Source organism: Lucilia cuprina, chromosome 2 (genome assembly GCF_022045245.1).
Source record: "Lucilia cuprina isolate Lc7/37 chromosome 2, ASM2204524v1, whole genome shotgun sequence".
Lineage (NCBI taxonomy): Eukaryota > Metazoa > Arthropoda > Insecta > Diptera > Calliphoridae > Lucilia > Lucilia cuprina.
Window position 1 is genome coordinate 13,135,490 of NC_060950.1, and position 15,871 is coordinate 13,151,360.

General features: G+C 29.7%; 1 protein-coding gene across 8 annotated transcripts; it reads left to right on the forward strand.

Annotated features, from left to right (window-relative positions):
• Window positions 1–801: 801 nt before the first annotated feature.
• LOC124421457 (probable serine/threonine-protein kinase DDB_G0282963) lies at window positions 802–8,117 on the forward strand. 8 transcript variants are annotated; one of them, XM_046956701.1, is made up of 2 exons: window positions 802–2,138; window positions 6,447–8,117. In XM_046956701.1, the coding sequence occupies exon 2, from the start codon at window positions 6,837–6,839 to the stop codon at window positions 8,100–8,102; it is 1,266 nt and encodes a 421-aa protein (XP_046812657.1). In that variant the 5' UTR covers window positions 802–2,138; window positions 6,447–6,836; the 3' UTR covers window positions 8,103–8,117. The 8 variants fall into 8 exon arrangements, with proteins under 8 accessions (XP_046812657.1, XP_046812661.1, XP_046812659.1 ...); XM_046956705.1 differs by having other exon boundaries at window positions 802–2,094; XM_046956703.1 differs by having other exon boundaries at window positions 802–1,912.
• The last annotated feature ends 7,754 nt before the right edge of the window (window positions 8,118–15,871 follow it).

Below are 15,871 nucleotides of genomic sequence, written 5' to 3' on the forward strand. Positions count from 1 at the left end.
CTTTAACATGTTCTTAAATCAAGTACGAATCGTGCACAAATCAAGTGTAGAATGGGATAAATATTTGTTTTTAATTTTTTCTAAAAGATTTTATTTTTATGCCAAATTAAACATTGTAAGATTACTTTGACCTTAAAAAAAAGAATACATTCTAAAGAATATAATGGATCCGTACTGGAATCAAATATTTTGTACTTGTTTTAGAGAGAGTATAGTACTTCTGAACCCTGTCTACATAGATTTAAGTTCATACCATTGACTTCATCTTTGAGTGTTTATATCTCAGAAAAATTCTTATTGGATTTCCAAATATTCCAATTAGATTTTGTTATATATCCTAAAAGGACTATTATAGATGCTCTAGTATAGGTGCGGATCTTCCCTTGACAAAGCTAAGTTTTTCGCAAACATAAAGTCAACAAAATAACAACAAATCTGTTTACAAAACTATATAGTTTTTTCCCCAATGTGCAAAGAAACCCCTTTAGAAAACGTTCAAAAGCAAACTACAAACTTGTACATCTCTGGATTTTGTAGAGAAGATCTTCAACGATCTATTGTTGATCTTTTTTTTTAATGTATATAAACAGAGAACAACAAAATAATCAGCTGTAAGTATAACGACAACAACAACAGCAGCAACAGCAAATACCAAAGAGCAGAAACACATTTAAACTTAACGTTGCCGTCTACGTTTTAATGACGTCAACTTCACTGTTGTTTCTTAGTTGATTATGATCAATATAATGATCATTTAAACGAACGGTTCGTTTGGGGTTTAAATATTTTAGTCGTGTGCCGTTCCATCAGATACGCGAGAACAGCGAACGAGTAAACAACGTTAAAACGCTTGTTCAAAAATTTTATTTATAAAAAGAAAATAAATTTTAGCAAAAAAATATATATTTGATTATTAACAATATTATATAGTAAAGAAGAAAAAGAAAAAATAATAATGTATAAAAAGAAGAAACAACGAAACGGTTAAACTTGTTAATAAAGGATTTTTTTTTTTGTGAAAAAATTTCTTACTTAAAGTGATCTTTTGTTCGGGCAAAAAAAAAAAAGTGGTTTTATGAAAGAAAAAAAGTGAATTAAAGAAAAAGTATAATAAAAAAATGTTTTATTAAGAATCTATATATATAAAACTGAATGATTGGGTCAAAAAAACCCTTATTAGGTGAAAAGAAATGTTATAAAGGATTTGCATTCTTACTGTTTAAGTTCGGAGAGTTGAAGCATAAAAAATTTAAAAAAAACGTGATGATTGTTATTTTTTTAAATTTAAACAAACGATTTGTATAATTCCCATAAATAAGCGGTAAAACGTTTTAAATAAAAGCAAATATTTCGGAGTCTTCAAAAAACAAACAGCTAAAGCCATAAAATATATTAAACCAGACGGATGGACGGACAAACGCACAAACAGACAGACAGACGGACAGACAGACGGACAGACACTGGTGGGCGTTTAGTTAAACAAGCCAATGTGTGTGCCAAACACATTTTTAACATTTCTCAGTGATTTATGAAATAAGTTTAAATGCAAGCAAAATACAAATAAACAAACAAAAAAAAAATAAATTAAATTGTTAACACAGTGTAACAAAAAAAAAAATAAAAAATTCAAATAAAACTGCATCATTGATTTTGAAAAATTCCATCACGACAAACTAATAAATCAAATAAGAAAATTATAAAAGAAACAAAATAGTCACAAAAATTCATACATGCAAATGTATGAATTTTAAGAAACGAAACGGCAGACAAGTTGACTTACAACTGCAACAACAGCAACAACAAACATATTTAAACATTAATTAACAAACAAAGATTTTCAAGTGTAACATGCAAATTTTGTAAATAAAATTTTTAATTGGGTCGTTCATATATAAATACACGATCATTACAAGTAATAGCAGTTTTGAAAATATATATTTAAAAAAAAACTTAAAAAGTATTTAGTTCCCCTCTCTCTGTCCCTCCCTCTCCTTCTCAACAAAATTGCATTTGAACGGGTGTTGTAATAATCTAATGAACTCCAACTATAATTTTCATTCCATTCAATTGAATTTACATATTCGCGTAAAATGCGTAATTAACAGCTTGAAGAAAAATGTATATGATTACGTTTTGAGGTTTGCAAAATTTGTTTTAAGCTCATACATAAATTGTCTTGTAATTGACATTATTTGAATTTGTTTAACATTTTTTTTAAATCGTTTAAATTGTTTTTATTTTTCTTGTGTGTATGTGTGTTAATCCAGTGCCATTTAATTGTTTAATAAAATTAAAAAAAAAAATATATATAACAAAAATGTATTGTGCGCGTTTGTAATTTATATTTCCAAGAAATTTCATTTGACAAAATATATGAGCATTTAATAAAATTTATTTTAAATTTGAATGTATAAAAGAGAAGAGTGAGTTGTAATGATCTATTAGCAACCACATTGAATTATAAAAGTTTTAAAAGGCTCTTAATGATAAAAGCAAGTAAATTACAATTACATTACAATTGATTACATTAAGTAATGCATTACAGTTTTAATTACAATTACTTGTAGTAAGCAATGGATCAATAGGTAATTAGTTACATTTAAACTATAACTAATTACAATTACCTTTTTGAAAAAATAATTGCATGTAAAGTAAAAATTGCAATTACTTTACAATTGATTACATTAAGTAATGCATTACAGTTTTAATTACAATTACTTGTAGTAAGTAATGGATCAATAGTTAATTACATTGCAATTCATTAACTACAACTGATTACATCAAGTAATACTTTACAGTTTTAATTACAATTACCGTAATAAGTAACAGAGCAATAGACAATTACAAGAACAAATACTTGTAATAAGTAAAGGATCAATAGACAATTACCTTCATTAAAACTATAACCAATTACAATTACCTTTTTGAAAAAGTAATTGCATGTAAAGTATAAATTGCAATTACATTACAATTGATTACATCAAGTAATGCATTACAGTTTTCATTACAATTACTTGTAATAAGTAATGGATCAATAGTCAATTACAAATTCATTACCAACATTAATTACATCAAGTAATGCATTACAGTTTGAATTACAATTACTTGTAATAAGTAATGGATCAAAAGCCAATTACAATTATTTATATATATTTAAACTATAACCAATAACAATTTGCTTTTTAAAAAAGGATTTGCAAAAAAAAAATGCAGTATAAATTACAATTACATTACAATTGATTATATCAAGTAATGCATTACATTTTTAATTGCAAGTACTTGTAATAAGTAAGGGATCAATAGCCAATTACAATTACTTATATTTAAACTATAAACAATTACAATTAACTTTTTGAAAAAGTAATTGCATGTCAAACATTACAATTAAAGTAAAAGCAAGTAATACATTGCAGTAAAAAAGTAATTGTAATAAATACAAAACAAAGTAACGATAATATTCTTTCACAAATAAATTTGTATTGTGGCCTCCGGTAGGTTAGTGTTCTAGTCCGGTGGATCGGAGGTGGTGGGTTCGATTCCCACCTGTGGCACTGGTTAAGGAGCGCACAACAGGCCCGGTAGAGGCCTTCGGATTTGATGTATATATGTACATCCTCCTTTCAAACTAACTAATTCTTATCAATTACAATTACCAGTAACAAATTACCAGTTATCAGGCGCCCCAAATGATTACATTAAATAATTCATTACAATATCAGTAGGACTGTATTAAGATTAAAAATTACTTGAGTTCTTAAAACATCCTTAGAAAACAACTACGATTATCTTTTTTACTAAATGCATTCCTTATTTCATTGCTTTTCAATCCCTAAAGCTTTTGTACTCATGTAATTCAATCCATTATTCTGAAAAATTTTATTTAAAGCTTTAAAATGTATTTAATTTCCTTACCTTTGAGATAGATGAGAGATATCTGTAAAAAGAAAGAAACGAAAAGAAAATTATGATTAGATCAATTCAATAAATTACACCAAAAATAGGACTTTTCTAAAAACAAACTTTTATCTATTTTTTATTAAAAATTCTAGACAAGAGAGTGAGAAAAAAGTACTTTCTCTATTTATAACAAAAATAACTTAGCAAAGCTTTTTCAAAGCTTTTAATGTAAAAAGCTTATCTTTTAAGATAAGTTGTTTCACAAACTTCGAACTTTTCTACAAAAAAATCATTTTATTCTACTTCATTAATTAAGCTTTTACTCTTAAAAAGCTATTATTTAAAAGTGTTTCTGAAAAAATCTGTTCTTTAAAAAGCTGCTGTTCTTACCAAGAAATATTATTTCGGCGTATTTTTAAAACTAAACTAAACATTTTCATAAAAATGTATCCATTGAAAAAGATAGTTTTCTCTATAGAACACTTTCTTGAGGAGGACAGTTTTTGGATAGAAAAGTTACTTCTTTAATAAGTTTTCTTTATGCAACAGTATCATCTTTGAAAAATATTTTCTTTTGTTATTAATTGGTTTTTTAAATGTTTTAAAATTAAGTACGAATCGAGCTTAAATCATGAACATTTTGGTATTAATCAAATCTGTTTACTGTCTTTTTGGGAAAGATAGTTTTTTTATATGGAAAAGTGTCTTTTTGTTTTCATACAAAAGTGACTTCTTGGGGAAGATAGTTTTAATAGAAAACTTTATTCTTAGAGAAGACAGTTTTCATAGAAAAGTTTATTTTTGAAAAAGACAGTTTTCATAGAAAAGTGTCTTCTTAGGTGTTCTTTGTATGGAAAAGTGTCATACAAAAGTGACTTCTTGGGGAAGATAGTTTTAATAGAAAAGTTTCTTCTTGGAGAAGATAGTTTTCATAGAAAAGTTTCTTCTTGGGGAAGATAGTTTTCACAGAAAAGTTTCTTCTTGGGGAAGACATTTTTTTTATGGAAAAGTGTCTTTTTATTTTCATACAAAAGTGACTTCTTGGGGAAGATAATTTTAATAGAAAAGTTTCTTCTTGGGGAAGACAGTTGTCATAGACAAGTTTATTTTTGAAAAAGACAGTTTTCAACTATATTCCCCAAGTGACTTCTTGGAGAAGATAGTTTTAATAGAAAAGTTTCTTCTTGGGGAAGACAGTTTTCATAGAAAAGTTTATTTTTGAAAAAGACAGTTTTCATAGAAAAGTGTCTTCTTGGGTGTTCTTTGTATGGAAAAATGTCTTTTTGGGGAACACATTTATAGTTTTAATAGAAAATACTTTTAATAGAAAAGTTTCTTCTTGAGGAAGATAGTTTTCATAGAAAAGTTTCTTCTTGGGGAAGATAGTTTTCATAGAAAAGTTTCTTCTTGGGGAAGATAGTTTTCATCGAAAAGTTTCTTCTTGGAGAAGACAGTTTTTTTATGGAAAAGTGTCTTTTTGTTTTCATACAAAAGTGACTTCTTGGAGAAGATAGTTTACATAGAAAAGTTTCTTCTTGGGGAAGACAGTTTTCATTGAAAAGTTTCTTCTTGAAAAATACAGTTTTCATAGAAAAGTGTCTTCTTTGGTGTTCTTTGTATGGAAATTTGTCTTTTTGGGGAACACAGTTTTCAGAGAAAAGTTGCTTCTTGGGGAAGACAGTTTTCAAAGAAAAGTTGCTCCTTGGGGAAGACAGTTTTCAAAGAAAATTTGCTTCTTGGGGAAGACAGTTTTCATAGAAATGTGTCTTCTTGGGAAAGACAGTTTTCATAGAAAAGTTGCTCCTTGGGGAAGACAGTTTATAAAGAAAATTTGCTTCTTGGGGAAGACAGTTTTCACAGAAAAATGTCTTCTTGGGAAAGACAATATTAATAGAAAAGTTTCGTGTTGAGGAAGACAGTTTTCATAATAAAGTGTGTTCTTAATGAAGATGGTATTCTGTATAGAAAAGTGTCTTCTTGCGGAAACAGTTTTAATTAAAAAGTGTCTTCTTTTGGAAGATTATTTTCATAGAAATGTGTCTTCTTGGGGAAGACAGTTTTCATAGAAAAGTTGCTTCTTGGGGAAGTCAATCTTCATAGAAATGTGTCTTCTTGGGGAAGACAGTTTTCATAGAAAAGTTACTTCTTGGTTTCTGACTTGAAGGGGTTAAAGTTTTTGTAAAGTTTTCAAGATAAAAGGATTGAAAATGGATATTTTTGATTAATTTAAACTAAGGTTAGTTTAAACATGATCATGAACTCTCTTTTTAATTTTCAATTTAGAACAAGCTTTACTTAAATATATTTAAATAAAAATTTAACATGTCTTTGGTGTCATGTTATAAATTTCTAAATTTGGAATTTTTAAGAAAATTTATATAAATAGTTGAATTAAAATCACATTAACGTATTAAGGTGAAATGACTTTTAAATAAATTAATTAACACTTGTTTGAATATACATTTTTTTCAATATTTATTTACTTTAACAATAAGAAAAGATAATAAATATTTTTATTTATATTAAACAACGTTTTGAAAAAAAAACAGCAGAAGCAACTATAATAACAACTCTTAGGATAATTGAGAACAAGCCAAGTGTATAATTTCTAAGAAATTTTTCTAATAAAAACAACAAAAATAAAGTACAATTTTCAAAAAAAAAATTCACATGAATCTAAAAACAACAAACAAAATAAAAGAATAACAATAAAAATATAAAAATATTAAAAAGAAAAACAACAACAACAACAAGTGAGAATGAAAAGTATAATGAAAAGTGAAGGTGTGAAAAAAATTAGAAAAAATTTAAAAAGAACAATAGAAATTTAAAGTTATAAAAGAAAAAAATTAAACAGCAGCTGACTTAGCAACTTACCAAGGAAATAAAAATAATAATAAACGAAAGTTAAAAATAGTTTTAAAAAATTTTGATAGAAAATGAAAAAAGTTAAACCCAACCTTAGCAAAATGTTTAACTTTAACATTATTATCCTGATTATAGTAGTGTTGGCAGTGGTGGTGTCACATAACGTGCAGGCAAAACTTCAAACGAATCACAAACATCAACAACATCATGCTCACCAAACACACAATTATAAACATCACAAGTTCGGCGGCGATATTAATACAGATGATAATGTTTTAGCTGATAAGCTAGAGCAACAACATCAACATGGACATCATAATAAACATCAACATCATTCCCACCACCACCACCACAACCAACAACAACAACAAAAACAACAACCGCAGCATTATACTGCTGACACACCTAGTTTAGAATTCACAACCAGTTCTTCTATTTCATCAGTTTCATCTTACTCCGCTTCCGCTTTGTCTTTGAGTAGTGATAATGAGTTTTTAATTAAACAACAAGAACAACAACAGCAACAACAGTTGCATACTAATAAGGACAATATCTATTATAAAACAAAAGATCTTAAAGCTGACTCTTCAACATCGTCGACAACCTCAAAGCCTTCACTTTCTATACATCTGATGAAGCAACATCTTCGTAATATGAAAAAATCAAGTTCAAACTATATGAGCATGCAATCTGAAACTTTGTCTAATTCTAGACAGGAACACACCCATCTTAAGCACAACAACAACAACAATAACAGATTAATTTCAACGCCTTCAACTAAACACCAACAGGCCAGCAGCAGCAGCCGCAACAACAACAGCAGCAGTAATGTCGGTGGCATTGACAATCATCAGTCAGACAATGTGGTTGCAACAATGTACTCCTCCTCGCCATCAAATGAAAATTCTAAATGGAACTTGCCAAAAACAACAAATGATAACGACATGAAATTAAATGAAACAGCTGAATATGAAAAAAAACATAACGATCAACATTATCATCAACATCGTGATCATGTTCATCAACATCAGCATACACATCAGCATCAACACAAGAAACCAGAATTTCTCAATGAACAACCGGCTCAACAAAATTATGATGATTATTATTCTGATCAGGAAAATGATGACGATGATGATGTTGATGATGACGACAATGACTACAATGAAGATGAAGGTGATAACGACAATATCGATGGCATTTCCTATGACGATGATAACAATTTAAGTGATCGTTCATATGCCAGGATAACTCGTTCTAAACTTGATGTAAGTATAAAGATTAAATTGATTGCAATATTTGATTTTTACTATTTTTTTTCTTATAAAAACTCCTAATGAATCATGTCGAACAGTGTAGGACCAAAAAAACAAAATTCGCAATTAGATTTGCTTTATGGTCCTACGAGTTCTATAATTAATCATTTAAACTTTATCGATTTAAAGAAAAAAAACTTTATTAAACAAAATGTTTAAATTTTGTTCATTTTTTCTTGTCCACTTTAATCCTACAGCAAAATTTTGAAATTATATCCTCTTATTTTACTTCTCCACTGCCCCCTTAAATATGCTATATAAATAGAAAATTGTCTTACAAAAAAATGCCGGTTTTTAACTCATTAACAACTAGTTGCTAATTTATATAAAATTTCTAATAGTTGTAGATTTTATTAAAAATAGTTTAATCATGTTTTCCCCTTCTCCCTTTCACGTCTTGCTCCATTAACTTAAAATTTTCTGTGTCCCACACCATGTGATAAAACATTTACACAGATGTACTCTTACTGGTGTGAGTATTGCTGTGCTGTGCTGTGCTGTTTTACAAAATTGTTAAATAATTGCTAAGAGTTTATTTTTTTCTCGTCTCGTAATTAACAAATGATCAAAATGTTAAAGGGGAAACCCGCCAAATTCTTGTTTATCTATTGCCATAGACATAACGACCACCCACTTAAAAATGGCCAGAAGTTTAAAGGTGTAAATTCTTAGTGTTTTTTTACTTAAAAGAAATAAAAGAGAGCATTTTTCAGTTAAAGCTCTATAAAAAGATTTTTTGTAAAAAGCTCCTTAAAAGCTTTTTTAAACAACTTTTTGTAAAAAGCTTTTTTTTCATTAAAAATTACAGAAAAAGATTTTACGCAGCTTTTTCACAATAAGCTCTAAAAAAAGTGTTATACCACGAAAAGCTTTATTTAAGGTTCAACAACTTATTTTTAAACAAAAACTTGAAAAAAATACTTTTTTCACAAAAAGCACCAAATAAAATTTTTCAGAGAAAAAGCTGTAAAAAGTAACTATTTTGCAAATGTCTCTATAAACGGTTTTTTTTAAAGAAACTCTATTATAAAAGAGCTTTTTCACAATAACATTTCTTCTTTAAAAACCTCTATTATAAAAGAGCTTTTTTTCAAAATAACTTTTTAAACATAAAACTCTTTTAGTTCCTTAAAAGCTCTATAATAAGGTGTTTTACTAGAAGTTCTATAAAAAAGCCTTTTTTAATAATTAACTATGTATAAAAAATCTTTAAAAAATACTTTCTAAAAAAACTTTTTAAAGGCTTAATAAAATATCTTTTTTCGCAAAAAGCTCTTTATAACAGATTCTTTATAAAAACCGTTTTAAACAACTTTTTACACATAACAATTTCAAACGCAAACTTAAAAAAACTATAATGAATTTAAAAAAAAGAAACTCTAAAGGAGCTTACAAAAGGCTAAATAAAAGATTATTTTTTTTGCAAAAAGCTCTTAATAAAAGCCTTTTCAAAAAAATTTTAAACGACTTTTTCTATAAAAATCTTTATAAAAGTATATTTTGAGAAAAATTTATAAAAAACAATTCGAAGAAAATTTTTCATAAAAGATATACTTTGAAAAGCTTTTTCAAAAATAAGCTCTATCAAAAATAATCTCGCAGAATAATCCGCATAAGAGCTTAATTAAAACTCTAGTTAAGAGAACCTATGACTGATGGCATTTTCAAAAAAAAGTTATTTCAAAAAACTTATTTAGAAAAAGCTCTTTAAAAAAGCCTTTTTCCCAAAAAAAAAACTATAAAGAACTTTTTTGAAAAGAGACTCTCTAAACGTGCTTACAAAAGGATAAATTAAAGATTTTTTACACCTAGTTATAAGAGCTTTTTTTACAAAAAGCTTTTTAAAAGACTTTCCATGAAAATCTCTGTAAAAGTTTTGAGAAAACTGTAAAAAAATCTTCATAAAAGCTTCTTAAGAAAACTAATGACTGGCTTATTCAAAAATAAGCTTTATCAAAAAGCTTTTTCGAAAATAATCTTTTTAAATCAAGAACTTTAGAGAACTGGTCAATTAAATATCTTTTTCAGAACAAAATATTCAAAATAAAAACTTTTTAGTGAAAAGCTTTGTCGGAAAGTTTTTTTTTAAAATAAGCTCTTTTTTTAAAATTCTTTTAACTTTTTGAAAAATTTGTATGCAAAACACTTTTAAAAAATCTTTATCATTTTTTTAAAAGTTATCTGTATGGACTTTAAAAAGCTTTTTCCACAATAATAAATAACTAAAGAAAAAATTTGTATAAAAGAGTTCCTTTTAAAAGCTTGTTTAGAAAAATCATGACTGGCCTGTTCAAATATAAGCTCTATCAAAAAGCTTTTGCAAAAATAATGTAATAACTTTTAAAGAATTTTTCAAAATAAAAAAAGCTTTTTAGAAAAATCTCTATTGAAAAGCTTTTTATAAGCTTTATACAAAATTTAATGTGAAGAAATTTTTAAAAAATCTTTTTAAAAATAATGTTTCAAGAACTTTTAAAGAGATCTCTCTATAAGCACAAATGATCAATTGATATGATATGAACTAGAATATATTTGGAATAAATTTGATCTTGAACATCTGTAGTGATCTCTCTATAAGCTTATGCCAAAAGAGATTGTTTCATAAATTGCAATTATTATTTCAGAATTTAAAGGATAAAAGTAGTACAACAGCGACTTTTTTTGTCTCTTTATGAAATGACTTTCTTTTTTTTTTTTTTTTTTTTTTTTTTTTTTTTGTTCCCATATATCACCCAACCTTATAAGAATAAAAGTGTAGATCAGTTAATGAACTGCTCTTTATGAAAAAGACAATCGATTCATTTATTATTTAAACGGTAAATCAAGGAATTTTTATTATGCGGCCCAAGTGAACAAGCTTTCTTTTGTTGGGAATTTGACAATGTCATGCCAGCCTTTTTTGTTGTTGTTTGTTTGTTTGTTTGTATTACCAAGATGAACATGAAACCAGATTTCCTATATATAAATGAATTATAATAGGTACAACATGTAACATACATACATATATGTGTGTGACAGTTTTAAATCATCATGCCACTAACCTTACGACACAAGCAATCATTATTGCAACACCATTCGTCATGTGAATGAAATACTTGCGTCTGATAATGATGATAGTATTATGTTAAAGGTAAAAATCGAAATTCCTTGGCAGAAACAACAAAGCTTCCTAATTGATTTAATTTACAAGAGATATTCCAAATTCCATAAGCAAAAATGATGATGATGATGAAGATGATGGAAACATCAGCCAAAAAAACCAGAACAAGGATGATGAAAAAATGAAAAGAAACTAGTAAGATTGTGCTATATTCGGCTATGACGAATCTTAATGGATGGTTATGGATCTTTAAAAGGATCTTAAACCAATTATAAGAAAATGAGAAAAAATCTTTTTCCAAATTTTATAACGATACATGTTTGTGAGTTAGTATGATTTCCGGAAATAGACCGTATAGACCATGTCTTAATATAATATATTAATCAAATATGAAAACTTTTATTTCCGGAAGTGGACATTATGTAGGACCTATGACCAATAAAATACAGATCTAGATAAAATATATATGTGATATACATATACGAAACCCATTTATGTCTTTAAAATCATGTCGCAAAGTCGAGCTGTCTTCCCCCCGGAGGCATGTTACCTTGGCGAGACCTCCGACTTGCTTTTATTGCAATCGCGGGGTTTAAACAGGTGGCCAATACCTCCAGTCTGTCCGGGACTGAAAATTGGTTACAGTCTACTACTTGGCTTAGTCCTTTCATAGATTGCCAGAGGTCAGACCAGAGCACCGCATAATCTGGTACTACGGGTGGCCAGTTGCCCCTAGGACTAAGTTGGTTGAGGTTCCTTCGGGATCCAGGTAGTGGCTGTGGTTTAAATCCAAATTCACGGGGAGAGTAAGTGTCGGTTAAAAGACTGATGCATGATAATGGTCAATATTTCGGTATGAGTTCGGTGCTGTTGCCGAAACAACATATACCCCTCAGAGGAGTGACTGTGGGACTAAGCGTTGAAAATGAGTTGGTATTAATTGTATATGGTATGGGATGAATGTGAGGATCGTCGGTGATCGTATGTCTCTAGGGATTCCAACTGAAAGATATTGTGATTGGGTGCCAAATCCAACGTCATTTACGACTGCATATCTCTGGCTGAATGGTATTTTGTTGAGTGATATGCATGAGATCTTTTTCTGAGCAGCATTCCACGATTAGCTCTACTGTAAAGTAATATGGACTTCATATTGGAGTTGAAAATTCGAAGCTATATATAGTAGACAGTTGGGTGAATTAGGGTTGAGCAAACCAAATAACTTTCTTCGATCATTATAATCTTGTCATGCAAATCGGAGTGTCTTTATGCAAGTAGGTAAATATTGTCGAAGTCCTTCAATCATCCTTGTAAGTCGCAGCTTATTTCTTGATTGACGTTTGCGTTCTTTCTAACATCAATTCTGCCCATCATTTTTTCTTTACAATATTCGACTTTGTGCTAGGAGACGCATATGTTCCGTGTATTCGAAGCCCCCTAAACGTTCTTCCTAACAGCAATTCTGTTCTCCATTTATTGCTGGCAATATATATCTCAAATGAACAATATTCTAAGGCTCTAGTTCAGTTCTAGTTCAGTTCTTGTTAAGTTCTAGTTCAGTTCTAGTTCAGTTCTAGTTCAGTTCTAGTTCAGTTCTAGTTCAGTTCTAGTTCATTTCTAGTTCAGTTCTAGTTCAGTTCTAGTTCAGTTCTAGTTCAGTTCTAGTTCAGTTCTAGTTCAGTTCTAGTTCAGTTCTAGTTCAGTTCTAGTTCAGTTCTAGTTCAGTTCTAGTTCAGTTCTACTTCAGTTCTAGTTCAGTTCTAGTTCAGTTCTAGTTCAGTTCTAGTTCAGTTCTAGTTCAGTTCTAGTTCAGTTCTAGTTCAGTTCTAGTTCAGTTTTAGTTCAGTTTTAGTTCAGTTCTAGTTCAGTTCTAGTTTAGTTCTAGTTCAGTGCAGCCTAACGATGACCATGTAGAAAGGGGTTAAAGACCTTTTCAAAGATGAAAGAGCACCAATCTACGAACTTTTCGACGATTATCCTGAGACCTTTTTGAGTGATCAAGACAGTATCTCCCAGTTCAGAATGCAGTTTGTTCTCGTCGAAATATAACGCTACGAGATGCTGAAAGTTCCGTATTAATTATCTTCGCAATTATCATGTAGATAATCAGATAGGACCCCCGGGTCATGATTCCTTGATGAACATCCTTAATCTTGGTGTATTGAAATCGAGGGTTAAAGAGGTGCTACCAGTACATATAGTCTGCCGGGACTATAAACTGGTGGAGTCAATTCAATCCTCGGAGATTCTTTGACTTGGGATCGAATCAGATATCTACCTTATCTGGCACAATGGGATAATTTGTCCTTGCTGGTCTGTGGTTAAGTTTCTATGAGATCCACATAGTGGTTGTGATTTAAAACTAAATTCGCTAGAATTGCCCGGTTGCGGAATTCCGGGATACGTTTGGTGCTGTTGCCGATAACACCAAAAATACTCCACAGAGGAGTTACAGTGGGCCTAAGCTTTAAAAACGAGTTGGTATTAAATGTGTTGACAGCCCATATACCTGGGCTGGATGTTTGTTCTTTGTGATTGTGTCGGATGAATGTGAAGTATGCTGGGTTGAAAGACGATAGATGACATCAGATTTAACAAAGTGTGTTCTCTCTGAGTAAGAACAATGTTTTCGTCTAATTTGATGAACTCATACTTTGATCTATCGGTAACGTCTCTAGGAGCTGTTTTCGACTCCACAGAGGTCATCTCATCTGCTTGGTTGTAAACGAAAGAGATGTTTTTGCAACTCGAAAGTTAGGGAACAGCAATGGTCAGAGATTCAATAGCTCATTTGGGAACGGTTTTAGTTAAATCGATTCAGAATTTCATAAGGAACCAGAATACATAGTATGTATGGACTCTCTATGAATATTTCTTGATGTTGCACGCAGGATGACAAACTAAACCACTGCTGATGCTGGAGGGTATTGAAAACCCCCAGTCTGAACTACATATAAAAACATCTTATAGCAGAAGTATAGAGCAAAATCTACAAGTATTTTTTTCGCGTTTACGTTAAAAAAAAACAAGTGATGGTTTCACTTTTATTGAATTGCTGTTGGCATCCGAGACACAAATACGGGTACACGTACTCAAAAGCAACATTACAATGCGTACTTGTACATAATTGGGGCGGCTCTTGGTCGACCAACTAAGCGACCACACAGATACACAAATACTGGTTGATGGCTATTGGGTCTACAGCAGCTGCTGCTGATGCTGCATCACTTCTGCAAGAATTATTATGAGAAAATTGCAAGTGATGTATTTGTGGCCACAGACAGGTTTAATACCAGTCGTTATCTTCTGTGGCAAGTTGCTGCCATCATAACTAACTAGTAGAGTTATTGTTATTGTTTAAATGTATGTATGTATGTATGTATATGCGAACAATATATCAAGGAACATTTAATAGTAAGTAATTAGTGACATTGAAGGGAAATAGCTAAACAGTCACACCAATCTGATGGCTGTTGGTAGTGTCACAAGTACTAGTTGCAGGTATATACATGTCTATATACAATTTATAGGAAGACATTTATAACTGGAGAAAATTACTTTGTAATTTTATGCAAATTAGTCAATGTTTCCTTGATAATCTAAATATATATAATTTATCTTTTGTATTTGTATTGTGAAATTAATTTATTTGTTTAAAGATTTCAATTGATTTAAATACAAGAAAACACCAAATTGATCATTTACAAATCCCCCTAATAGGTCAGTTGTATTTGACTTAAACAAATGACCCCATGTCGCTACAAATGATCTGCATCATTTGTAAATTGAAGAAAAACTTTAATTGTTTATGGTCTTTAAAGAAAAATCGAGCAAAAAATCTCCTACCAACAATAGCAACTATTTATGTATATTTGTGGTGGCCACAAATCAGCAGCAAACAATTCTTATAAACACTATCAGACAAGAGAATGTGAGGAATAAACAATTTCTATTTTTTTAGTTTTTTCTTTTTTCACAATTAAATTTTAAATAAATTTAATTTATAGTTAGTCGTTGAAAGCTAGAGAAGAATTTTTTGAAAATAAATGAAAAAAAAACTTCATGGGTGTGAATTTTTTTTTCATATTTTTCCGCATATTGTTGGTTCTTTTTTTGGCAAATTGCCAATATTTGCTTTAATATTTTATTCCTTTTCCTTATAAAGAAGTTTTGTTTTTTTTTTCAAATAAAAGAAATAATTTGAAACAAAAAGTTATTTGCATTTAAGGATCAAGTGTAGGGTAATTGTGCATTCAACAATTATCTTTTGAAAATTATTATGGACGTATTATCTAAAATAATTCAAGAACGCATTTAGCTTAAAATTAAAGGGTTCGGAAAGCGAAATGAATGTCGAAGTACTTTAGATGAATACCTGTCGTGTTGGCCTTATTTCACGGAGATCTTTTTCAACTACTGGGTGATCTTCTGTGACGACTCACTACTGTCCATATTGTGAATCTTACACGCAGGTGGCAATTTACGTATATGGAATTTCCGATCGAGTTTATGTGCACTTTGCTCAAGTACTCGAGCTATATAATCTCTGACCATTGCTGCTTAACCATCGAGATGTAAAACATCACTTCCGTTGATGACCTTCGGGTTGACCTTTATTAAGTCGGCATTAGAACCTAGAGAAGTTATTCGGTAGGTAGAAATACGAATCCATCAAAAAAGCCAAGGATTA

What these genes read in the sequence shown, in the direction of transcription:
- LOC124421457 (XM_046956701.1), top strand. Translation starts at nt 6,837, where the DNA reads ATGAAAAAAGTTAAACCCAACCTTAGCAAAATGTTTAACTTTAACATT.